The following is a 26290-nucleotide window of genomic DNA, read 5'->3' on the forward strand; positions in this document are numbered from 1 at the left end:
AATCACCCAACGAATCATCGGTGTCCCACTCCCTGCCATCGAGGACATCCAGGGGATACGGTGTTTGCAGAGGGCGGTTTTCGTCACCCTCTGCAATGCCTTCCTGTTGAGCATGGAGCAGTTCCCATTCCAGGCTGTGATACAGCGTCAAACAGAAATGTGGTTTGATTTTCCACACAGATAATTAGGTGGTTTACTTTGAGCTCTTAAACGGCTTTCCACTATCCACTGATTGCTCATGTTTCGGTGTAATTCAGAATAAATAATAGGCTTCATGAGACTTTTATTTTCACTTTTCTCATTTATTATATTCACATAACATTCATTTGAAAGGCTTATCTTTTCAAGCATTGATCGAGTGTCCACAAAGTGGAAGCACAAAGAGATTAGAAACTTCATACCGACTGTAACTAAGCACTTTATCGCCAGCTCTGGTTGCATAACATCATGAAACCAGATCCACTGGAAGAAGTGGTCCTCAGATATGTGTAAATTGTGTTAATATGGATCTTTCCAGTATAGCAAGTTCTCCATGACGCACATTTGATATTCTAGTCAGGATATCAGGAAACCACCAGGGAAGAGAGGCAACGCAGCAGAGCTCTGAATGCTTTATTGATCTGTTTTCTGCCGACTGGATTGGAGATGAAAGTATGAATACAATAGCATAACATCGCACTGAGGATTATCTGCAGGGCGGCTTTATCACACATTATCTTTGAGTAAATCTTCACTGTCGGGAATACACAACAGACATGTCTTTCTCAGACTGATGTTGCTTTACAGTGGCAGTGCAATGTCTGGATGTTAGGCAAACTGAATATTTAAACAATAGTACTAGTTTCAGACAAATTCTATTTCATTCTACTGGTTTGTTTTAAATTATGTGTATAGTTTAGCGATAGATGGGGGAAGAAAGATTATCAGATTAAAACTTTAAAGCCATTTAACCAAAAACAAAGGGTTACATTTTTTCCCAAATTGTTCGTTTCTCGGTTCGGTTACTTTCAATACGAAGTTGAAAAACATGGCATAACGTAAAAATAAAGGTATGTAATATATTGGTTAACAACAATGCAACAGCATACTATTCCTATTCTATTGAATACGGCCTTATTACTTTTGTGGAAGGGAAATTAAATAGCAACAGTCTTTGTATACATGTGAAATGGAACACCCCAATTAGCTGTGTGAAGCTTTACAATAAAAGCCCAGACACTAAAGACAACATATTTAAAATATATCTGACTAACACTTCTAGAGTTGGAGAGAGTTTGTATTATAAAGAAACCTAATAAGCTTAAAAAACACTAATCAAATAGCCTAAAACGAACCTAACCCTTACTACGAAATGCTCCCAAAACATTGTCAATCAGTCAAATCAATGGTGTAAAATAGGTAAGATATGATGAACACGTATACTGTATGACAAAGGGAAAAGCCAACGAGTTTCAGAGGAAAGGAACATCACAAGCAAGGGGCTTCACAAACAAAACGTCAGGCGAAGCTCCAGCTGGCCCAGAGCATCAGCAGCGTCCCGGCGTACGAGATCAGGACTACGAGGTAGAAGCGAAACAGGAAGCCGTCGAGTTTTGAACACAGAGCCAGCCAATCAGCATGAGCCGAAGACTCGCTGTCCTCCTGAGATAACGCCAGGCGAAGAGTCACCAACTCCTGCAGGAGCCAGTCCAGACCAGAGGGAGACTCCTGGATCTCATTCAGTGAGAGCAGGTCCTCCTCCAGAGAGGCATCCATGTCGTACTCTAAAGAGAAGACCAAGGAGTCTGAGTTATAATGTGACAGTTAATCAGAGAGGGCAAAAGTACACACATCCTTTACTCGAGTAGAAGTACAGAGACTTGTGTTTAAAAATACTCTGGTAAAAGTAGAAGTACTGACTAAACTTCTTTACTCAAGTCAAAGTAAAGAGGCTTTGAAGTGTACTTCAGTAAAAAGTACCCATAGCTAGCAGCTGCTTTAAAGAGTACCTGACCTCCCTTTATATTAATAGAACAATAATGTCATTGTTAGCTAATGAATGTTTCGATGCTGAACAACGGCAACATGACAACGTTTCCATTGGTCCCTCTTCTTTAGAGAAAACCAGGAAGTGATGGATACACGGATCGTGTTCCAACCAATAGGCACGCAGTGACTCTGAAGAATAATGACCACGCACCAAACACACATTCAGACTAAAGGAACCAGCTGTTTGGAGAATGAGAGAAGTAGAAAGTACAGGTATTTGAGTTCAACATGTGAGAAGTAGAAAGTACAGGTATTTGAGTTCAACATGTAAGAAGTAGAAAGTACAGGTATTTGAGTTCAACATGTAAGAAGTAGAAAGTACAGGTATTTGAGTTCAACATGTAAGAAGTAGAAAGTACAGGTATTTGAGTTCAACATGTAAGAAGTAGAAAGTACAGGCATTTGTGTTCAACCTGTAAGAAGTAGAAAGTACAGGTATTTGAGTTCAACATGAGAGAAGTAGAAAGTACAGGTATTTGGGTTCAACATGAGAGAAATAGAAAGTACAGGTATTTGTGTTCAACATGTAAGAAGTAGAAAGTACAGGTATTTGTGTTCAACATGAGAGAAATAGAAAGTACAGGTATTTGTGTTCAACATGTAAGAAGTAGAAAGTACAGGTATTTGGGTTCAACATGTAAGAAGTAGAAAGTACAGGTATTTGAGTTCAACATGTAAGAAGTAGAAAGTACAGGTATTTGTGTTCAACGTGTAAGAAGTAGAAGGTACAGGTATTTGAGTTCAACAAGAGAGAAGTAGAAAGTACAGGTATTTGTGTTCAACATGTAAGAAGTAGAAAGTACAGGTATTTGTGTTCAACATGTAAGAAGTCGAAAGTACAGGTATTTGAGTTCAACCTGTAAGAAGTAGAAAGTACAGGTATTTGTGTTCAACGTGTAAGAAGTAGAAGGTACAGGTATTTGAGTTCAACAAGAGAGAAGTAGAAAGTACAGGTATTTGTGTTCAACATGTAAGAAGTAGAAAGTACAGGTATTTGTGTTCAACATGTAAGAAGTAGAAAGTACAGGTATTTGAGTTCAACCTGTAAGAAGTAGAAAGTACAGGTATTTGAGTTCAACATGTAAGAAGTAGAAAGTACAGGTATTTGTGTTCAACATGTAAGAAGTAGAAAGTACAGGTATTTGAGTTCAACCTGTAAGAAGTAGAAAGTACAGGTATTTGAGTTCAACATGTAAGAAGTAGAAAGTACAGGTATTTGAGTTCAACATGTAAGAAGTAGAAAGTACAGGTATTTGAGTTCAACAATGTAGAGAAGTAGAAAGTACAGGTATTTGGTTCAACATGAGAGAAGTAGAAAGTACAGGTATTTGTGTTCAACATGAGAGAAGTAGAAAGTACAGGTATTTGTGTTCAACATGTAGAGAAGTAGAAAGTACAGGTATTTGTGTTCAACATGAGAGAAGTAGAAAGTACAGGTATTTGTGTTCAACATGTAAGAAGTAGAAAGTACAGGTATTTGTGTTCAACATGTAAGAAGTAGAAAGTACAGGTATTTGTGTTCAACATGTAAGAAGTAGAAAGTACAGGTATTTGTATTCAACATGTAAGAAGTAGAAAGTACAGGTATTTGGGTTCAACATGTAAGAAGTAGAAAGTACAGGTATTTGTGTTCAACATGTAAGAAGTAGATAGTACAGGTATTTGGGTTCAACATGTAAGAAGTAGAAAGTACAGGTATTTGAGTTCAACATGTAAGAAGTAGAAAGTACAGGTATTTGAGTTCAACATGTAAAAAGTATAAAGTACAGGTATTTGAGTTCAACATGTAAGAAGTAGAAAGTACAGGTATTTGTGTTCAACATGTAAGAAGTAGAAAGTACAGGTATTTGGGTTCAACATGTAAGAAGTATAAAGTACAGGTATTTGAGTTCAACATGTAAGAAGTAGAAAGTACAGGTATTTGAGTTCAACATGTAAGAAGTAGAAAATACAGGTATTTGGGTTAAAAATGTAAGAAGTAGAAAGTACAGGTATTTGGGTTAAAAATGTAAGAAATAGAAAGTACAGGTATTTGGGTTAAAAATGTGAGAAGTAGAAAGTACAGGTATTTGAGTTCAACATGTAAGAAGTAGAAAGTACAGGTATTTGTGTTCAATATGTAAGAAGTAGAAAGTACAGGTATTTGGGTTCAACATGTAAGAAGTAGAAAGTACAGGTATTTGTGTTCAACATGTAAGAAATAGAAAGTACAGGTATTTGTGTTCAACATGTAAGAAGTAGAAAGTACAGGTATTTGAGTTCAAAATGTAAGAAGTAGAAAGTACAGGTATTTGTGTTCAACATGTAAGAAGTAGAAAGTACAGGTATTTGTGTTCAACATGTAAGAAGTAGAAAGTACAGGTATTTGTGTTCAAAATGTAGAAGTAGAAAGTACAGGTATTTGTGTTCAACATGTAAGAAGTATAAAGTACAGGTATTTGAGTTCAAAATGTAAGAAGTAGAAAGTACAGGTATTTGTGTTCAACATGTAAGAAGTAGAAAGTACAGGTATTTGTGTTCAAAATGTAAGAACTCAAAGTAAAAAGTCGTCAGAAAAATAAGTAGTGGAGTAAAGTACTGATACCAGAACAATGTACTTAAGTACAGGAACAAAGTATTTGTACTCCACTACTTCCCAGAGTATTTTTAAACATGAGTATCTGTACTGGAGTAAAGGATGTGTGTACTTTTGCCATCTCTGGTCCTCCAGCTTGAAGCTCACCTGCGGACAGGTTGATGTGGTCGAGGGTCCTGGTGGAGGTCAAAGCGCTCTCCGTGAACCCGTGCCCCACAGATCCGTATTTGTCGAGCAGGCAGGCGGACACGGACATCTGCCGGACCTCCGTCTCGCTGTGGTGCAGCAGCTTCACCACCAGGATGGACTTAGTGAGGCTCAGCATCAACATGGCCATAGACACCGCGAAGAACACGCCTGAGGAGAAAACACACGAGACAATAACCAGAGCGGTGCATCATATATGTGCTTTACTGATCTGAGGTTTGGAAATCTATTCACAATGACAACAAAACTGAAGCAAATGCTAAATAATTTGGCCTAAAACAAAGCAAAGTTTAAAGAATTTAAAAAGTTTATATATACGTATTAATAATTCACCATATTTAGAAACTCATAGGATACTTTTCTTTAGTTTTATTACTGAAACCACTAGTTTTCTGCATTTCAATATAAAAGTTGAAGTTGTTGTCATGATAACTTTTCACTGACAGTAACTGACTGACAAATTAACAATTAACTGAATGTTTTCAGTTTCATTTGACCCGTTTCCCAATTATTTGATGTCGAGATAAAGGGTTATTTTTATTCAAATGTATAGCATAGCAATTGTTGTAGAATTATTCAAAATGTTTGCCTTTTTTTAAACTCAGAAATTAGGTTTGAATTTGTGTAAATGAAGTCTATTGACCGTACATTTTGAAAAGAAGAGTCATTCTTAAATCTGAATAAAGTGTGCTCAAAAGGTGCTACACAGATTTGGGTAATTATGTATACTATATGTACGGTGGCCGGCAGGTGCAAACGTGGAACAACGGCCCAAAATGCATACATAAGCAGGAAACAGCTGCAAATAATGAAATGAAAAACAAACAAACCCTGAAAACAAATACAACAGAAAAACGCTGCAAATACCAAAACGATATGCAAAGTCCAAAGCACATACAAATCCCAAAACACATACAAAAAAAAAACATTCCGGAAATGCTCCAGGCCTCTAGGGGGCGCGCTACGTGGAACAGATTGATGTCTGACCAGACATAGAGAGAACGAACAAGAGTGCTGGAAATCGGGAGGAAAGAAAGTTTTAAGTGGAGAAAGATATAAGAAGGTAAGATTTGTTTTTATACATAGAGCGTCATATTTATATAGCTAGCGTTAGCGTGCCTAACTACTACACCAGCTGAGGAGAGCTTCACGTGAAGAGAAGATAAAGTGAGGGAAGAACATTGTTAAAAGTACGGAGCCCCCTAGGGGACATGGAGAAGAAAAAAAATTATTTGAATTTTTTTTTTTTAATTGCGAGATCTCGCAAAACCCCGTTGCAGTTTGTAGACGGTCCCTAAGCATTCCTCCTCTCCCTCCTCCAGCTGCAGATTGTGACCAATTCTTGATGTTTAGCTCGGATTACGACTCTATAGCTCGTTGTCTACCTTGCTATGATTGTAAAGTCATGTTGTTTTTACAACGTTATGTTCATGAGTTATTGATCCGCGAAATTCGAATCTGTCAATAACTCAGCTCAGAGGAACGTGCATGTCCCCTCGCTCTGAGTGTTCTCTTGAGGTGTCTTCACTTATGTGAAACCCTTTATATATACAGTCTGTGTGAAACCCGTGCCTATTGCCAAGCACTGATGTTATATCTTTATATTTAAGGCCAAGCTCAAAGTAAAATCGATGAACTGCTCCATTGTTGTGGTTTCTGTGTTGCCGTAGCAGCCTAACTGACCAGGAAGTACGAAATGAAAAGTATTGCGAGATCTCGCAAAACATTTATTTTCTTCTCCATGTCCCTTAGGGGGCTCCGTACAAAAGAGATGACAGATCAAGTGCAGGAAAATAACACGGGCCATAGTGAGTACCGCGGAAAAAGTACATTTGAATTCTTAGCAGTTTGCTTGTATGTATGTATTTGTGTATAGATGTTGCAACTATACAGAGCTTTAGCAATTGCCTGTAACTATGGTCATGCTAATAAAGCTATTGAATTGAAAGAGAGAGAAGTGACAACATGTGAAGAGGGCCAAAGTAATGACAGGAGAGTATTGTGCATTAGACATGCTCAAGAACAAATATAGAGAATACATTCAAGGACAGAGACAGAACACAGATTCAACGGCAACATGATGTATCTTTCTATTTATTTAGCTAACCAATATTTAGACTATGTGTTTTTGATTGACTTGATTAAATGGATTCACTACATCAATGTATGTCTTTTCAGGCCGCCATGTTGTGTCCTTTCTGTGGCCAGCATCTGGGGACAGTTCAAGTGCTCTGTGGCTCCTGCTGTGGCAACATGTACAGGTTGTGGCAGAAGTTGAACACAACAGTAAGTTCACTTTTTCTATTGTATCTGTTTCAAATGCAAGAAATAAGCATTCAACACACTGCTCTGTTTAGAATACTAATGCATACACTAGTTATCAGCATGAAGGACACATGGTTTCATTGTCTGTGTATGTGAAATATGTAGAAGCCATCATTAAATTGTAGACATGATTAAATACACAAAACAGCTTATATTATACATTCATAATTAGTTCTATCTTTATAGAGAACATTTAGAATCAGATTGAGACAGCGAGCGGCTGGAAAGTCACACCGCCATGGAGCACAAGCAGTTGCTGACGTGATGTTTCCTTCATTCTCATTCCATAAGGAGGGTCAGGAACTCACGGACCACCAGTGTCCCCTCCATCCTCAGTGTGTCCCTCATCATCAGTGAACTTAACTGACGTCTCATGAGAGGGGTCGAATGAGACACCTTTGAAGCCGCGGTTGCTCCATCCCACACATTGGCTCTATTCATATTGAACCTGCTGCAAGATGGATTTGTTATTTTTGCAGAGAGTTCTGCAACAATGTCCTCCGCAGTCAGATGTTCTGTGCTGGGAAAAACAAAGTGATGGATTGTAATATTAAATGATGAAGCTAGTAATAAGATTTACAGTATAGAATAGAAAAAGTAAGTGGTAATAGTAACAATTAATACCTTTGCTCCATTTTGTCTTCTGGCTCAGACTGGCTATCAATAATGATAAGTGCATACACATGTGTGTAGTTGCTGCAGTGAGAAGACAGTTGAATCATTATTTTCAAATACATAATATTAGGGTTGCCAGAAACTGACCATGATCAAAATCGATTATTCGGCAGCCCTGGCGAATAATAATCGATTATTCGACTCGGTGTGTGGCGTGCTGCAGCAGCAGTCTGCTCTGCACGCAGGCTTCCTCCAAGTTTACAGTAAAACAAACTGGTGGTGTGACCAATGGCCATTTACAATTATTAATACTATTACTATTATTAGCATATATATATTTATATAAATTTTGGTTGAAACTAAGCCAGAAAAAAAAAAAATACATAAATAATAATTAAAAAAATATATAAATAAAATCGATTTTTAAAAATAATATTCGATTATGGAGACTGTAACGAATATTCGAATAATCGAATAATCGCTGGCATCCCTACATAATATATGCATGACAGTCATATTTACAAAAGGATGTCGATCCTCTTCCTGTTTTTTTGTTAATACATCGGGTTCTAAACTGACAACAGCACTTTGTCATACTCCTGCACAGTCCTTGTAAACATCTTTGAAAAATATTTGTGGGTGTTTTTTGTATCGTCTTCACTAAGATGTCAGATGTTGTGGGTGTCATTTGGAAATGTATGAAAGTATCATTTTTCTGCTTCCTGGCAATGTCCCCACTGTGATTGGAGGCTATACAAACAAACAAACAAATGTACAAATAAAGATACACACCACACAACTGTGTCACGATGCAACTGTCGTTCACCGATAGAAGTGGTTCTGACCCGGGGCAGACTGGACCTCTTCCTGGAATGGGGTTGGTGCTGCATCCTATTTTTACCCAGGAAACAAGTGCACACAAAGGTATTTATTGATTTCATGTTCACAAATTCAAACCTACATGGTATAATTACATGTTTAATTCTTACCCGATCAGACGCTGGTTGTGGGTGCCTGAGAGGTCTGATAAAGGTAAACAACACATATATTCAAACTACTGTACTGTTAAAACATTCTGCTTCTTGTGGCACAAAATAATATGTTGACAATGTTTTATTTTACCCTGGCTAGCTGTTGTCCATTCGTGGAGTGCTCACTTTTGGAACATTTGGAATGTCCCACACCGGCACACACAAATGACTGACTGAAATAAAAATAAATTCACTTTAATTAAGAATAAATGCCACGATAAATCCAAACTGACCAAGGTACAGTATATTGTTGACCGTCCTTTAACTCTCACATTAGGACTTACATTGGGGCAACCAACTCCTCTCTGCACCTATAATATATCTATATGATGTCAAGAGTTACATTTAGGTGCACAATGCTGTCTCCTGACTTGCAAGCTCTTTTACCAAACAAGCTAACGCTAGCTGGGTAAATATGACGCTCTTTGTATCAAAACAAAACGTACCTTCTTATATATCGACTTTGTCCACTTCGATCATCTTTGTTTCCTTTAATTTGCAGCACTCTTGTTCGTTCTCTCTATGTCTGGTCAGACATCAATCTGTTCCAAGTAGCGCGCCCCCTAGAGGCCTGGAGCACTTCCGGAATGTTTTTTTTTTTGTATGTGTTTTGGGATTTGTATGTGCTTTGGACTTTGCATATCGTTTTGGTATTTGCAGCGTTTTTTTGTTGCGTTTATTTTCGGGGTTTGTGTGTTTTTCATTTCAGGATTTGCAGCTGTTTCCTGCTAATGTATGCGTTTTTGGCCGTTGTCCCGCGTTTGCATCTGCCGGCCACCGTATGTATGCTTTAAAAACAACCCTGAGGACAAAAGTTGCACAGTTGATAGGAAGACAACCCAAGGGTTAATAAATACGGACCAATGAGCGGCGTCCTGAGCGCGGTGTGGGGCAGCTCGTCCGTCAGGTTGACTCTGAACACGGTGTATCCCAACAGGATGCTGATCTTAAACACGATGCGAGTCCCGCTGTCCAGAGGCAGAGAGAAGCTCGTCACGTCCACCAACATCAGGAAGATACTGGGGATCAGCAGGCCCACCACGTACAGCAGGGGGCGCCGCCGGATCAGGACCTGAGGGGAGGGGGGGAATAAGAAAGACAGAAAGAAAGAATTAAGAAAACAAAAAAGAGGAAATAATTAGAAAGATTTAATCAAGCAAACAAAATGGAAGAATTAATTAAAAGAAAAATAAATAATTTAAATAATAGTAGAAATGTAAATGAAAATGATAAAAAAAAAAAGAAACACTTAAGAAATATATATAATTTATGTGAAAGCAATTAAGAAAACTTTTCAAGAAGACATAAGAAATAATTAATACATATACAATAAAAAAGAAATAATTTAAATGCTTGATGAAAATAAAATGATAAAGTTAAAAAATATATATTCAACAAAGAAATAAATGAATAAAATATCAACAAAGGGGAAATCAAGAAAGTGAGATTTGGAATATCAGACTTTTACCAGCAATGGAGTATTTTGACATCTATGTATCGGTACATATACTGAAGTACACACTCTGAATCTTCTTCCATTAGCAGAAAGCCTTTCGCTCTGAGCTGCATGAATAGCCCCCTGCTCTCCACCTGCACTAACAAGCAGTCCATTGATCAGGAGCCACTGAGACAGTCTCATTATACCCCCCCCCCTCCCCCCCACGTCTATCAGCCTCTATCTGTCTCTTTACTTGCCAGAAACAGCCCCCCCCCCATCATCTGGCGTTAGCTCACTATCCTGATCCATGAAGGCCAATTGCTTTACACTTTACAGCTAACCCTCAGAGGGCAACAGTTAAAAGCTCGCCATCGATAAGCAATCACTGGTGTCTCACACAGAGAGCTGCGGGAATGAGTCCTAACACCTAGGAATGAGTTAGCAGCACTTCCTGTTCCTTCGTCTGGAAGTTAAAGGTCCCCTGTTTTACTGTGGTGTAAAATAAATGTCATGTCAACATCAGTGGAGAAACCATCCTACAGTATGAAGGCTTTTCACTTTTTGAAAGGAAGGAGAAAGCTAAGAGTGATTCAGTTTTGAGTCCTAAAGCACTTCCTGTTCCCTCGTCTAAGTCAATGGTTTTTTTTATTTGATTTTTGTTGTTAACCTGAAAAAGGTCTGTTGGAAAATTGCGCCGATGATGATCTCTTTGGCTCGTCTCCAACTCTGCCTTTTTTCGTATTATTTCAGTGTTTGTTTCTATTTTATTTGTATTTACTTGCACTATTTTATCTGTTTTATTGTGTTGCTGTTGGAGGAGCCTGGTACCAAAGAATGTCATTGACATATCTATACTGTAGCTCTGTACGACTGACAATAAAAGCCTTGAATCTTGAAACGTGGTTAACACGAGATTTTCTGTTTAAAAAAAGTCAGTAAAGACCACACTGGAGAATTCAAAAAGGCGGCTGCCAACAAGTGTCTAAATGAGACGACTAAACGCCATCACGCCCAACGTTACATATAAGGACAACGCGCACGTTGAACTGGAGTTGGGCGTAGTCGGCGTCGTCCTGGTGGATCAGCCAATAGCTGGAGGGGATGGACAACAGTTCCCATTCTCCGTCATTCATGAACTTCCTCTTGTCGTTAGCGATGGCCTCGGCGCTCCTCCACAGAGCCAGGTCTATTTCCTTCACTGTCACAGGGAGAGAGAGAGAGAGAGGGGGGAGAGGGAGAGAGGGAGAGAGGGGGAGAGGGGGAGGGGGAGAGAGAGAGAGAGAGGGAGAGAGGGAGAGGGGGAGAGAGAGAGAGAGGGAGAGGGGGAGAGAGAGAGGAAAAGTATGACGTGGCTTACATTTGGAGATGCATTTCTAAACTGACCTAACTTTATTCTATGATGTAGCTTGTTGAATGCTCTCGAAGGAACCTTTAGTTAAGTTTGGTCATGCTCCCCATTAGCTTTTTTTTTTTTTTTTAAAGCAGTTGAACCAAAATCCTGTTCCTCATAGGTATGGTAATGTTGTATTGTTTTGTAAGCGTGTTCAAAAGTATATTATACTTATACTGTTATTTGTGATTGCACCATCGGCAGTGGCGGCGCCAGGGTATGGCTGGGGTAGGCTACAGCCATACCAAGAAATGGCTTAGCCCTACCTTAGCCCGACCATGAAAAAGTATGTTAAAGTAAGCATGTTGAGAACACGGATTGCGAAAATCTACCGGTCGTGTCCATAACACACAAACTGATCCTGCTGCTGTAACAAGTGCACGTTTCTGACGCAATATGGTTGAGACCACTCGGGCTTATGCTAGAGGGGTGTAAGGAATAGTCTAAGTAGTGGGGGAGTTTTATACACTAAAGGTGTGAAAATTCTCTGGCGTTATAATATCAGCGCGGCCGCGGTCAGATCAAAATGCCTCCGAATGCAATTTGAATAGACCTACAGCCAATCAGAGCAACGAAACGTTGGATCTGCTGCGTCGTGCATTACTGATACGTCGATACGTCACGTTCACAGTGAAAAGTCCCCAAACTCGTGCAGAGTAAATTGCAGACAGACAGCAGAATTTCAAGGATTAATTGTATATTTCGGATGGATAGATTTGTTCTTAAACGCCCTCCCATTGAGATACAAGTCGAACAGGTGCCAGAGTCACACGACCCACCTGAAGAGTGAATAGTGAGTTTTGAATATATTTTGTAATAGTCATTTGAAAAAGTGTTTTGTATGACAATAGAGACACAGGCCACCTGTTGTGTGCTGTGTCTGTCTCCCTCTGTCTACCTGTGTCTCTCTCCCTCTGTCTCCCTCTCCCTCTCTCTGTCTCTCTCCCTCACTCTCTCTCTCCGTGTCAATTCTATATGGCAACTTTTCTTGTTTCTGCCGCTGCGTAGCATGTTGTAACAACGTGGAATTAGCAGAATAGGCTATTGTATTGTTTAACTCACACCTGTTGCTCTCGATGTAATTTAGCTGATACAAGGAGACTAATAAAAGCCTCACGCGTGCGTTTCACTGTCAAGGGGTGCGATATAGCGTGTATGTAATTACATTACAAATACTGATTTGAGCCCCACCACTGTATGGGTTAGCCCTACCATAGATTACCCAACAAAAATACTCTGGCGCCGCCACTGACCATCGGGAATGCTTGGAATTTCGCTGTACTCTGTGTAGTGACACTAAAGGAATCTAATGCCTACTCTCCTCTGCAAAGATGTGTATTCATGTATCTCAGAGACGGACCTGAGTGCAGCCAGCTGCGGAAAGTCAGGCTGCAGTTCTGCTTGTCGAAGGGGAAGGCGTACATCTCCAAACTGCAGGCCAGAACCACCTGCATGGGCCGGTAGTTCTTCACCATCCCTGACGAGTTCACGTACACGTAGGGGATCGTGACGGGCTTCCCCCCGTCCACACTGAGGACACAGGAAGGAGAGGCGAGGAGAATAAGACACGGGTTGGGAAAACACTGAATGTCCTCTTCCAACATGAGAGCAACATGATAACAAAGGTATCGACTGCAGCTGTGAACATGACAGGATGTGTGATGACCTAGATTTTGTTGCAGCCGCATAAAAAGAAATGGCACTGTACAATACAAATGTAAAGACTAGAAATAAACAAGAAAGTAGAACATGTACAGTTACAAATATAAAGCAAGTTATTATATATACATAAGTATGTGAGGCATGGAATATTAAATGTTAAACTGAATACATAAATGTAAAATGTACGTAATGAGTAGAAGTTGTATACTGAAGGAAAGTGTAAAATGAGAACGAATTGTAATTTCTTACAATTCACTAATGATGACGTCAGGTGTCCAGATGGCGTCAGAGGACAGAGAGATTTCATTAATACCATCAAACTCCTCCGGGTCCCAAACCAGGAACTCATCCGTCCAGATCTGAACAATGATAGCATTTATGGATTAGCAAACATTTAAAAACACCATCAAGCCCTAAACAATAAACTGGATGATTGATCAAGTGTAATCCAATCTTTAAATCAATACAATTGAACTGTTTCATTTCTATAATATGGATTTTATGAAGTGTTTGTTACACGAGAAACAATGTACCTGTCTGTACCAAATACTGGTGGTTATGCTCTGCGTCTTTCCATCCTGCGGGGAAACGAGAAAGTTCAAGTTGCATACATTCATGTATTTTAAAGGGGACCTATCATGCAAAATGCACTTTTTAATGTCTTTTATACATCAACATGTGTCCCCGGTGTGTCGGGGAACTCACGCAGCGTCAGAAAATAAACCCTCTCTCTTTTCCTCCGTACCCACATCTCTAAAAACGGGGAACAACGGAGCTGATCCAAATTTGCGTCCGATATGACGTAATATCTGAAATGTGGACCCACGGGCCAATCAGAAACGTTGCTATCAGAAACAATGCCCGACTATTTTGGACGTAATCTGGTCGGTGTTTACATTAGCATCGCTAACACTCAGAGCTAACCTGTACTGGAGAGCATGTGTGTGAAGAAGCAGGAAGTAGAAAGGAACTCACCTTGTGGTGTAACCGGCAAGAGAGAAAGCCTTTGAGCTCCAGACTGTTTCAGAGAGGATCCTTGATAATCCATGATATGGAGTTTCATCACGGCAGCATTTAGTTTAGACCAGGGGTCGGCAACCTCTGGCACGCGGCACCGTAACCAGTGGCACGCTAGGAATAGGTGGAATAAGTTTATAGGTGGAATACATTTCGGATCCTGAACGAGACCAGAGGCCAGAGCGCGTCTCCCCGTTACCTGCAGAAGGAAGCCATGCACGCAGCGCAGCCCCTCTCTCTTTAACTCCAGGCGACTTTCTGCCGCTTTCCTCCGTGGTGCTGATCGTTTCTCCACGGAGGAAAGCACTTCACTAATTGCAGTACCCACAAGGAGCAAAGGCCGCAGTTTTCACATGGCTGTGTCTTTAGTTGAAAGCCAGTGGCGATCTGCTCATCTCTCATCGAAATAATATGCTACACGGGGGCGGACTGGCCGTCTGTGTGCTCTGGAGAATCACAGAACGGACGATCGTCCTTTTTATTATGCCGTTCAAATCAATTATTTAAATGTGTTTGTTAAATTCGGCATCATGTAAGTTGCGCTGACAGGTCCACACACTGCTCCCCCGCAGCGAGGTTCCCCCGTGGATAATTCACGATCGTCGGCACGCTGATACATTTTTTTTGTATTAATGGCACTTCAAGCGGGAGAAGATGGATGGCACTTCATATCAAAAAGGTTGCAGACCCCTGGTTTAGACAGTAGCTGCCGGGTCCCGCATGAGCTCAGCCCCCTCCTTTTTATTTATTTGTTAAAGCTTTATTCCTAAATCAGCACTTTTGAAACAGGAAGTGAAACAGAGGGATATGAGGCGTGGCTAGAATGGGTGATCTGTTTGGTATTTGGAGCAAAACACTTCATAGAAATGTTTTTTATATATTTTTATATATCTGAGACCTGTGCTATTGCCTAAAAATAGCATGATAGCTGACCTTTGAGATAAGATTATAGAAGATACATGTGTTGCCCATAGGGTGCAGCAAGTACAGTGGAACAGAGGGATATAAGAACAACCCAAATAAAAATAACAAAAGGTCTAATTTTTCTCAAATTTGCATTTTTCGAAAACTAATATAATAATTTGACCTAATCCCTAATGACCTTCATTAGTTTAAAAGGAAACCAGAACATTTCCCTCGTTCACAGCATGCAGCCAAAGAGTTGGTATTTACGCTGCTATTTATGCTGTTCTTTGTGTAAAATGTGTGTTTATGAATATTCAAGTTTTTTTAATAACATAAAACCTACAGTAATCTGTATGTGTTTGCTTATTTAAAGCTATAGGTGCTTATTGTTTCTTTTATATAATAGTGTTAACCACTTTATTCATCCGACTGAGTTATACAGTATATGCACCATGTTCTTCATGTGTTTTCGTGTTTCGCTCAAAATACCGAACAGATCATGCATTTTAGACATCCCTCATACCCCTCTGTTTCAGCCCTGTTTTCGAAAGGGCTGATTCTATGTCTGTAGATTTAAAGGTCCCTGTGACGAAGGTAACTTCGTCACTATGGACTGACGGCTTCAGGCCGGGTAATAGGGCACTTTATTGGCATGATTGCACAGTGTATGTTGTCTGTGGCTGATGATTGTGTGCACCTGGTGTCCTGTGGTGTCTCCTCCCCCCTCACCTGTGTCTTGTTGTGATGATTGGAGTGTGGGTATTTAGGCTCTGTTGCCCTGTCTGTTGAGAGGGCTGGGTGTGTGTGAGATCCTTGTGGCTGCAGGATGTGGACAAGGAGAACCGCAGGATTGAGGCGGTGAACTTTGTGCCCATGTTTTTAATAAATGCCCACGTCGGGTTATATTTTTTGGACGTTCTGCCTCTGCCTCCTTGCTTGGTCTGGGCCGCTCAACGGTCAGCTTCACAGTCCCCTATCATACTGTTTCTCATCAATATATCACAGCTCTCAGATATATACAGAACCTGTCTCTGATTGGCTGAAACACCAAACAGGTCATTGCAGCATTACCCATAATCCCCTCTGTTTCAGCCCTGTTTCCAAAGCGCTGATTCTCTGTCTGTCACTTCAGATGAAAATAAGGAGCACCTCCCCACGCCCCTCTGAGAGACATCTGGTTACAAAGAACTCAATGGTGCTCTAGAGGAGATTCAGGTGATAAGGGGGGGGGGGGTTACCTTGTTGCTGATTGGCTAATGGGTACACAAGACAACACATCGTTATGACATCATAAAGTGGCCAAAATCTGATCAGCTCATTTTCAGACAGGTTTTTATAGAAATGGATCAAAAAGAGAGAAAATCTTTGTTCCTGAAACTTTCAGAGTCTCTTTCCACAGAGGGGACACATGTTGATGTAGAAGAGACATGAAGAAGAGGGGACACATGTTGATGTAGAAGAGACATGAAGAAGAGGGGACACATGTTGATGTAGAAGAGACATGAAGAAGAGGGGACACATGTTGATGTAGAAGAGACATGAAGAAGAGGGGACACATGTTGATGTAGAAGAGACATGAAGAAGAGGGGACACATGTTGATGTAGAAGAGACATGAGGAAGAGGGGACACATGTTGATGTAGAAGAGACATGAAGAAGAGGGGACACATGTTGATGTAGAAGAGACATGAGGAAGAGGGGACACATGTTGATGTAGAAGAGACATGAAGAAGAGGGGACACATGTTGATGTAGAAGAGACATGAGGAAGAGGGGACACATGTTGATGTAGAAGAGACATGAAGAAGAGGGGACACATGTTGATGTAGAAGAGACATGAAGAAGAGGGGACACATGTTGATGTAGAAGAGACGTGAAGAAGAGGGGACACATGTTGATGTAGAAGAGACGTGAAGAAGAGGGGACACATGTTGATGTAGAAGAGACATGAAGAAGAGGGGACACATGTTGATGTAGAAGAGACATGAAGAAGAGGGGACACATGTTGATGTAGAAGAGACATGAGGAAGAGGGGACACATGTTGATGTAGAAGAGACATGAAGAAGAGGGGACACATGTTGATGTAGAAGAGACGTGAAGAAGAGGGGACACATGTTGATGTAGAAGAGACGTGAAGAAGAGGGGACACATGTTGATGTAGAAGAGACGTGAAGAAGAGGGGACACATGTTGATGTAGAGGAGACGTGAAGAAGAGGGGACACATGTTGATGTAGAAGAGACGTGAAGAAGAGGGGACACATGTTGATGTAGAAGAGACACGAAGAAGAGGGGACACATGTTGATGTAGAAGAGACATGAAGAAGAGGGGACACATGTTGATGTAGAAGAGACATGAAGAAGAGGGGACACATGTTGATGTAGAAGAGACATGAAGAAGAGGGGACACATGGTGATGTAGAAGAGACATGAAGAAGAGGGGACACATGTTGATGTAGAAGAGACGTGAAGAAGAGGGGACACATGTTGATGTAGAAGAGACGTGAAGAAGAGGGGACACATGTCGATGTAGAAGAGACGTGAAGAAGAGGGGACACATGTCGATGTAGAAGAGACGTGAAGAAGAGGGGACACATGTCGATGTAGAAGAGACGTGAAGAAGAGGGGACACATGTCGATGTAGAAGAGACGTGAAGAAGAGGGGACACATGTCGATGTAGAAGAGACATGAAGAAGAGGGGACACATGTTGATGTAGAAGAGACATGAAGAAGAGAGGACACATGTTGATGTAGAAGAGACATGAAGAAGAGGGGACACATGTTGATGTAGAAGAGACATGAAGAAGAGGGGACACATGTTGATGTAGAAGAGACATGAAGAAGAGGGGACACATGTTGATGTAGAAGAGACATGGAGAAGAGGGGACACATGTTGATGTAGAAGAGACATGAAGAGGGGACACATGTTGATGTAGAAGAGACATGAAGAAGAGGGGACACATATTGATGTAGAAGAGACATGAAGAGGGGACACATGTTGATGTAGAAGAGACATGAAGATGTGTTGTGTTTCCTCACCACTTCCAGCACGGACTGCAGCAGCAGGTCGATGTACACGGTGGTGATGCTCGTCCAGTTGTTCACGGGTCGGACCCCACAGTCATATTTCCTGAGGAGGGTCCGGGTCAGCTGGTTCAGAGCCGACCTCCTGGGCTTCTCTGGGATCCCCTCAGCCAGAGGAGCTGGGGGACACAAAACAAAGACACAGTAAAAGCTTAGCAGCGTGTGTACAGAGGTACTCTTTAGTAAAGTATAATCACCACAGTGTAGAAATACAGCAATAGTCCTGCATTCAAAAAAAAGTAAATGGCATCAAAATGTAGTTAAAGTATCAAAACTAAAAGTACTTATTGTGCAGAATGGCCCATTTCAGAACCATGTACATCAGGGGTCTCAAACTCAAGGCCCGGGGGCCAAATCCGGCCCGCAACTTCATTTCATGCGGCCCCGCAAGAGCTTGCAAAGATTATAATACGTTTATTATACGGTTACATGCCACTTTACAGAAGCAGGTTGCCCATAAACTACATGTCCCACAATGCATCTTGTTTTGTGACATGCGAACTGAAGAGACTTGCAATTAGTTGCCCTGGACTTCTGCTTTCAGACGTAGTCAATTACTAAGTTATTGTCCTATCCGATAATTATCCAATTCAGAGGCAATAATGTAATATAATGCTTTATTTTATATATATATTATATATTTATATAGTTACAACCGGCCCTTCGTGTGCAACCTTTATGCGAATGTGGCCCGCGATGAAATTGAGTCTGACACCCCTGGTGTACACAGAGTTATTATATCAACCAAATACCCTGACCTTGGTGCAGATTTGGCTTGATGCTTTCACGATGTTTACACAGTGATATTTTGATTAATAATCATCATTAATTTGGTTTTAATGGCTAAGCAGTAGTGGACAAAAGTAATCAGATCCTGTACTTAAGTCAAAGTACTAATATCACAGTCTATACAGAAGTATTATCAGCTAAATGCACTCAAGTATCAACAGTAAAAGTACTCATTGTGCGGAAGTGTTGTATCATTATGGAATATTATATTATTCAATTTATATCATTATAAAATACATATAAGTGTTTTTTAATGTTGAAATGTGTCAATAAGTGGCACGTTTTGTAGAAGTACCGATAACATATTAACACATATTTTTGTCAAATGTAGACAAGAGCCTTACACAACGTAAAGATATTCACAACCTAAGCCAATACGTAGCCAGATGTTACGATATAGATTAAATATATGAACATTTCCCAGCCTGACCTGCAGATCATTCTTAGAGTAAGAAATGAAACTGTCTTACCCAGCAGTGTGAGCCAAATGAGAAACATGACGGTAAAAAAGAGATCCAGATTTCACTTGAATTTCTGCCGGTTTGTTGACACACAAATATCCACAATTTGAAGAGTAGCGTACGCTGTGTAGGGAAACAACAACGAAGGGCAGTGCAGACATTTTGGTTTCACTGATATCGATTTCCCCCGGCTGGGGAAGGTGATCCATCCCATAATGACTCCCTGGAGGTGTAGCTGCATTACAGAGGAGCATTTCACTTCACTCTGTTATTGAAAAGGGGTTTCAACAAACGATCTAAACTTTCTAAACTACGCAATTCAGCATTAATACCTTTTATTTGTCATTGTGGATTGTGAGTGTTATTTGATTTGCCACGGTACACATTCCATTACTTGTACATTTAATGGTCAATAAAGTGTTTTGAATCTGAATCTATTATATATTATAATTGCATGTATATTTATTCTATTCTATTTGACTTTTACTGGACATTTTACAACTTCTTATGTTTATATACATATTTCGATTTTATTTGTTTTTGCACAATCTTAATTTAACTTACTTCTTAATAAATATACATTTTTATTATTTCATTTGAAAGACATCAACATACATTTTAACCCACCATGACCCACCGTGACACGGGTGTCACGTGAACTTTAAATGTTCTGGAAAGTCCCTCAGTGACACCCTGAACAGTCTGCTGGGTCCTGGGCCAGGTCATGTGATTTTGTGTTGCCATAACAACATGTCCAAGATGTCCATGTGCCAGACTAACACATGTGACATAACTAGCTACATTTCAAAAGCTTTTGTTGTTGTTGCTAAAGGTCAAATTCAAGCCATTTAAGAATTAAAATGCTTACATAACATGTCCTTTATTACATTTAACCTGTTGTGGAAACATGTATTGATCAAATTGATATGAAACAAATGAGATAAATATCGCTGTGTCACTGGTGTCACATCGGGACTTTAACCCTAAATGTTCACAGTAAACCCGGAGTGACATATGCACAATTAAGAAATATTATTATGATCTGCTTAGTTAATTTAGCTGATTCAATTATATTGAGTTAATATGTTCTTATTCTTCAATTCAAACAATGTTCAAACTAATTTAAACCAAAAAATCATACTCATTAATTAAGTTAAAAATAAGAGTTATTTTACCATTAAAGCCCAATGTGACATTTCAGATATTTCACACGAGGGGGTTTCTTGTCAGAAATGTGTTCTCGGTGGTCTATTTAGTCTAAATTACGTTCCCCTTAATTTCCCCAAATGTAGAAATGGGTCCGGGTTCTTATGGGTTAAATTTGACAAAGTTAGTATAGTGAGTAACACGTTTTACTCACTTTAAGTATTATAAAGTGGTAGTACTAGTACAATACTTGAGTAATTGTACTTCCAACATTGATTAAAAATACTTTAATACAAAGACATCAACATTCATATTTGTGTTGTATATATCTTTGTTAGAGCACTTCTCTATAAATACATTATTTCCAAACCGGAAGTCTTGTGTCACAGTCAAATCTGTCCTGTCACGTCCGTCGCGACCGTTTCGTGCACGCGCGTGCTTTGACAGGTGAGCGCGCGCAGCTGGCCGGTTGTTCTTGCGGACTGACAGATGGAGTGGTTGCAGTGACTCGCGCTCGGACTCAAACCAAAGCAATTGTTTTTATTGAAAAACAGGAGGAAATCAATTTGAATTTAATCTGCAATGAGAGGGGAACAGATCGAGAATGGAGAGAACTCAACGAACTCGGTGAGGATGAAGGAACTAACGTTACAATATAACACGAGGAACTAACGTGAACACTAACCCCTGTCCAAACCCCACACTGTATAACTAACGGTCCAAACCTGTACTAAAAACCCTCAAAGCGTCTTTTAACATAATTTAATAAAACACAAACATTTCAAACATCATAATATTAGACAGGAATCTTACTAAGTAGATTAAGTCGAGCTTTCCATTTTCTCATTTAAAATGTTCAATTTAGGACTTTTACATGTCATGGAGTATTTGTAAGACTGTAATATTAGTACTTGTATTAAAGCTTATTTTTGTAGCTTCTAAACTAGAGTCTAAATCCTGTAGGCTTAACTAAAATGCCCACTTTTAAAGTTATCTTCAAAACTATTTTATATTCACACTACTAAAAAAACACCTTTAAACATTATCATAACATTGTACTTTATTTAATATTCATTACAACATGTATTTAATATGCCTAAACCTTGCAACTAATATACATGGGCTTCTATATGTGCACATTATGTATTCATATTATGCATTTATGTATTTTACCTTAACATTGTTTATGTGAATTTACTGAAAACTCATTCACTTTCTTCATCTTTTCACTTTCTGGTTTGATGATTGAACAGTGACAATAACATTTAATATAAATCTAAAATCAAATCCTAGTAGTCAGACTAGACTAGATTTGAATTAAGTACATATACAATACACTTAACATTATTTCAATTAAATCGTATTTGTTTGTTATTAGCGAGCTAGCAGTTCATATTCCTTTAGCTTCTTAGCTGCGTGTTAGCTCGCTAACTTACTGCCATTTGGTTCATTTTTCTAAAAAAAGGATGACTATTTATTATCCAGTTACTATAGTAAACAAATGATAAAAAGCTTCACATCTTAAGTCTGATTTTAATATAATACTTAGACAAGATTGTATTTTATTAACATCGTATTTCAGAAATGTTGCTAGTGAGCTAGCTAGCAGGTAATTTATAAGCTAGTTTTTGGCTGGATATTTGCTCGCTGAATTTCTGACGTTTGTTTTTTTAAAAGCTAACTATTCCAGTTAATATAATAAACATATGCTGAAGTCAATGTTAACATCCTAAGGGTTATGTTGTCAGTTGCTTATTTTGAAGGACACTTCATAGCTGTATAACAAACATAAAAGCTTTTTATTTTTGACTTCTAACAATCAAAAAGAGGCTATAGTTTGACAATTAGCCTGTACTGTAATAATTATATAATATAATCAGTTTGCTCTTTAGCCATCCACAAAAGTATCTTTATCAATAAGCCTTTATAATAATCATATAAGTATATTAAGCCAAATGATTTAATGTACTAATGACTCAACAGAATAACATCTTTGTTATTGTTTTACTGTTTGTATGACTCTCTTTTCCATTTCGTATTGACATAGGGATGTGTGTGTCTGTGTGTGTCCGAGTGTGTGTCCATTTGAGTGCGAGAGAGAGAGAGAGACCCAGTGCCTTTGTCACTCAGGTTGCATGGTGAGTGGAATGATAAACAGAGCCTGTGCTATCCATGTCAGCGGCCCAAAATAGAGGCTAACCAAGAGGGTCTCAGATAGCCCCCCGACTCCATATAAGTCTGCTCAGCCTGTGTGTGTGTGTGTGTGTGTGTGTGTGTGTGTGTGTGTGTGTGTGTGTGTGTGTGTGTGTGTGTGCGTGTGTGTGTGTGTGTAGCGGGCTTTATATAGCGCCTCTCACTCAGCAGACTTGTGTTATTGCTATACTCATGATGCCTATTAAGTCAAAACATATGACGGCCTTTCTGAGTGTGTGTTTACAAATGTCTTCATGTTGCACACGACTGGTTTCCTTAGTATATGTGTTGTGTTGTTTTAAAGGGCACAGTAGGTTCAAGTGGTTTATTTTACGTGTTTCTCAGCACTAGGTGACAATTCATTGATAAGACACCTTTTTCAAGTCTTCAAACGCTGCATTTAAGGAACAGTTAGGGAAATATGCAGTGGTGGAAGTACATTTACTCAAGCATTGTACTGTGTAACCTTGAACTTACTTGAGTATTTGTCTCTTCATGGCACTTTATACTTCACTCCACTACAATTCAGAGTGATATTGTACTGTTTACTTATCTTACAGCATTAGTTAAAGGTGGGGAAGGTACGTTTCAGAAACCGGCTCGAGATACACTTTTTGTTATATTCCATGGAATGCTCTTAACATCCCGATAGCAATGAATATCTGAAGTGCTTTGACAAAAAATCCATAACAAAATGTCATCTGTAGAAGCCGTAATACTGTAAAAAGTACATCCAGTCTGATTGGATGGCCTACCTGCCTGTCAGCCTTCCATCGGGGCACAAACTTATCTCGTGCCCTCATTGGTCATGTGCGCGTTCGTGTGTGTTGGGGGAGGGGCTCTGTGAGGAAGTGGCAGATTTTCTCCGGTTGTGTATTTTCAAATTCTAGCGATCTCGAGCCGGTTTCTCCAACTTACCTACCCCACCTTTAATTAACAAATTGAGAATTCTTCATAAAAAGTCTTTCAATTATGACATTTTGAGAGCTTATCAAATATTTTGTTTGGTTTTGAATCAAAGTAGCCAACACTTTATTGGATAGCTATTTAAAATACAATTAATTGGCATCTTTTACCTTTTACCTAAATAACCATTTTAATGCATTAAATGTACTTGTACCAGATTATTTTTGACAGTGTTGTATTAGTACTTTTACTTCAGTAAAGGATCTGAATACTTCCTGTTCGTCAGTGTAAATATGAAGCTTGTTAGCTTAGCTTTGAGGAAATACTGAAAACACTAGATCGACCAATCATCACCTCTGAAGAGTAAATGTGAATATTTGCCATTTTAATTGCGGGTTATGTACTTGACTTTTCCTATAGCTTAAGACCTCATTTACACCGAAACGCAAACAAACCGAATTCCATATCAAAAAAGTATTCCGTTCACACGGATACGGCTCAATAAACGTGTCCGTCCACACAAGACCACTCGACCCGCTGGAGACGCTGTAGTACATATGCCGGGCCTGTAAGTGGCGCTGTACTTCCGCCACAAAATACACCAAAAGCAGCGAAGAAGACCCCGGAGCATGGTTGCCTGGTTGCCCTTCTGTTTATGCCCCGCGGTGGATTTAGCAACATGTAGTTCATGTAATTCTCCATGTCCACTTGTTGCTGATGGTTGTGGAAGAGGAGCTGTAGATTTTGCACTAACACCTGTAGCATGGTCAGTAGCTACTGACCATGCTACAGCAGTGAGCAGCAGAGGTGGGGAGAGGTGGGGCTATGGCTTCATCGTTATTAGGAAAATGATCGTATAGGGCAGTGGTTCTCAACCCAACATTTTGAAGCACTCAAATCTATTCAACAAAAAATCGTGCTGTAATATATGCTTTTCAGCATACAATATTAATTAAAGTGAAGTACAGTGCATATATCCATTATATCCCTTCACAGAACTAAAGTATGCTTTAAAAAAAGTGTAATGACATGATGGAATCAAAGCTGAACTGTATAAAAAGGCACACATGCTGGAAACCCAACCCCAGCAGGGGGTCTGGGGGGGATTCTCCCCAGGAGATTTTTAGAAATACTAACATAAACTACGCATTCTGGTACAATCTGAGAAGAAAATAAATAAATCTATTACTACCCGACATATTAATAATATTTTATGCCATTGTTTGTTTTTCACTTTGTTCTGACAGCTTGCTGCTCCTCACAGAGAGAAGAGCAAAGAGGAGATGTCTGTGTGACTTACTTTAAATTGTGGGTTAGGGTAGATAGCCCCCATTGTTCTGGGACCTGTCAATCATCAAACCGAGGGTCATATTTCATTATGTGTTCATTTGTATCTGAAGTTGTAGCCATGGATATATAAAGAATAGTTCTACCTCAAAGTTATTCTCCGTGGGGACTTCCGGCAACAATCGAAAATCGGGCCTTCAAAATAAAAGTTCGATTTTTTTCCACAAAAAAAAAATTCCATTTTTTTTTTACAAATGTTTTCTTCACTTTTTCCGCGACCCACTCAAAACGAGTCCGCGACCCACCAGTTGAGAAGCACTGGAATAGGGCGTACACACGGAGACGTTTGGCACCCCACAGCGTTCCGTCCACAGAACGTTATCGTACCCGTTATCGTTTTAGGGGTGCGGTTCCGTTACGGCCTCGTGTGAACAAACGGTCTACTGTATACGAAAGAGAAAAGTAGCAGATACAACCCGTTTCATTCCCGTGTAAACGGCACCTAAATCAGTATTTTCCTCTTGTGTAACATTTTGGGAAGAAAGTGAACAAGCACATTATGAAAAGTCAATCTACTTCTTTAATGATTTGAAGCCATAACATTCATTCAGTCATTGTCCTGTTCAAACTGCCTCATGGACACAGGCATGCAGGCTGGCATTTGTCCTTCAGATCCATTTATACCCCGTGTGTTCTGCGTCACACGTTAACAGTGAGGCCCACATAAGCTTTATCTTCATGGGGGAAGCATGTTCCCAACAGCAGAACATGACTCATGGATTATTTGAAGCTGATGTACTTGAAGTATTCTTGCTGTTCTGAATGTGTATAATTCAGCTAAATGTAATGTAGATGGAGCAATCTCGGTTAGAAACAAATCATTTTAAATAAATATATGTACTTTCTATGTGGAAGAAGTGGTAGGAAATTAGCTAAATTGCAAAACCTACAATATTATTATTTGCCTATTCCTGTTACACCAATAATGTACTTAGGCTTGGCTATATGTGGAAATTAATATATCAAAATATTTCTGAATACCTCAATATTTATATTCCGACTATTTGTCATTTCACAAAATAGTGTCACATTGATATTTTTGAGATATAATCATTATCATTTTATATATCATGGCTTGGTGGGTAAAGCCAAATAATATAAATATTGGTAATTTCAGAAAATTACATCACTTCCCTGCAATGCATCCTTTAAATAAAGGAAATGATCACAAT

The 26290-nt window shown here is 39.5% G+C and overlaps 2 protein-coding genes and 1 long non-coding RNA gene across 6 annotated transcripts in view; 2 read left to right on the top strand and 1 right to left on the bottom strand.

Moving 5' to 3' along the window:
• Positions 1-316: 316 nt before the first annotated feature.
• Positions 317-19720, bottom strand: LOC117458145 (5-hydroxytryptamine receptor 3B-like). The gene is made up of 9 exons (XM_034098420.1): positions 19536-19720; positions 18232-18395; positions 13805-13849; positions 13521-13630; positions 12970-13139; positions 11260-11417; positions 9643-9853; positions 4751-4960; positions 317-1763 (listed from the first exon to the last, which is right to left on the bottom strand). Exons 1-9 carry the CDS (start codon positions 19561-19563, stop codon positions 1498-1500), a joined length of 1362 nt encoding a protein of 453 aa, XP_033954311.1. The 5' UTR covers positions 19564-19720; the 3' UTR covers positions 317-1497.
• On the top strand, positions 6575-8037 carry LOC117458148 (uncharacterized). Its single transcript, XR_004553407.2, has 3 exons — positions 6575-6618; positions 6989-7096; positions 7427-8037. It is a non-coding gene; the product is annotated as an uncharacterized lncRNA (long non-coding RNA).
• A 1383-nt stretch (positions 19721-21103) lies between the features above and the next one.
• usp28 (ubiquitin specific peptidase 28) overlaps positions 21104-26290 on the top strand; it is a 32234-nt gene continuing 27047 nt past the window's right edge. For 2 of the 4 annotated variants that reach the window (XM_034098415.2, XM_034098416.2), the window contains exon 1: positions 21105-21299. In XM_034098415.2, coding sequence (XP_033954306.1) covers positions 21255-21299 — 45 coding nt within the window. In that variant the 5' untranslated portion in view covers positions 21105-21254. Of the gene's footprint in view, positions 21300-26290 lie in introns of all 4 variants that reach the window. The other 2 variants (XM_034098417.2, XM_034098418.2) reach the window with 2 other exon arrangements.

This window comes from Pseudochaenichthys georgianus, chromosome 14, assembly GCF_902827115.2.
Source record: "Pseudochaenichthys georgianus chromosome 14, fPseGeo1.2, whole genome shotgun sequence".
NCBI classification, from domain to species: Eukaryota; Metazoa; Chordata; class Actinopteri; order Perciformes; family Channichthyidae; genus Pseudochaenichthys; species Pseudochaenichthys georgianus.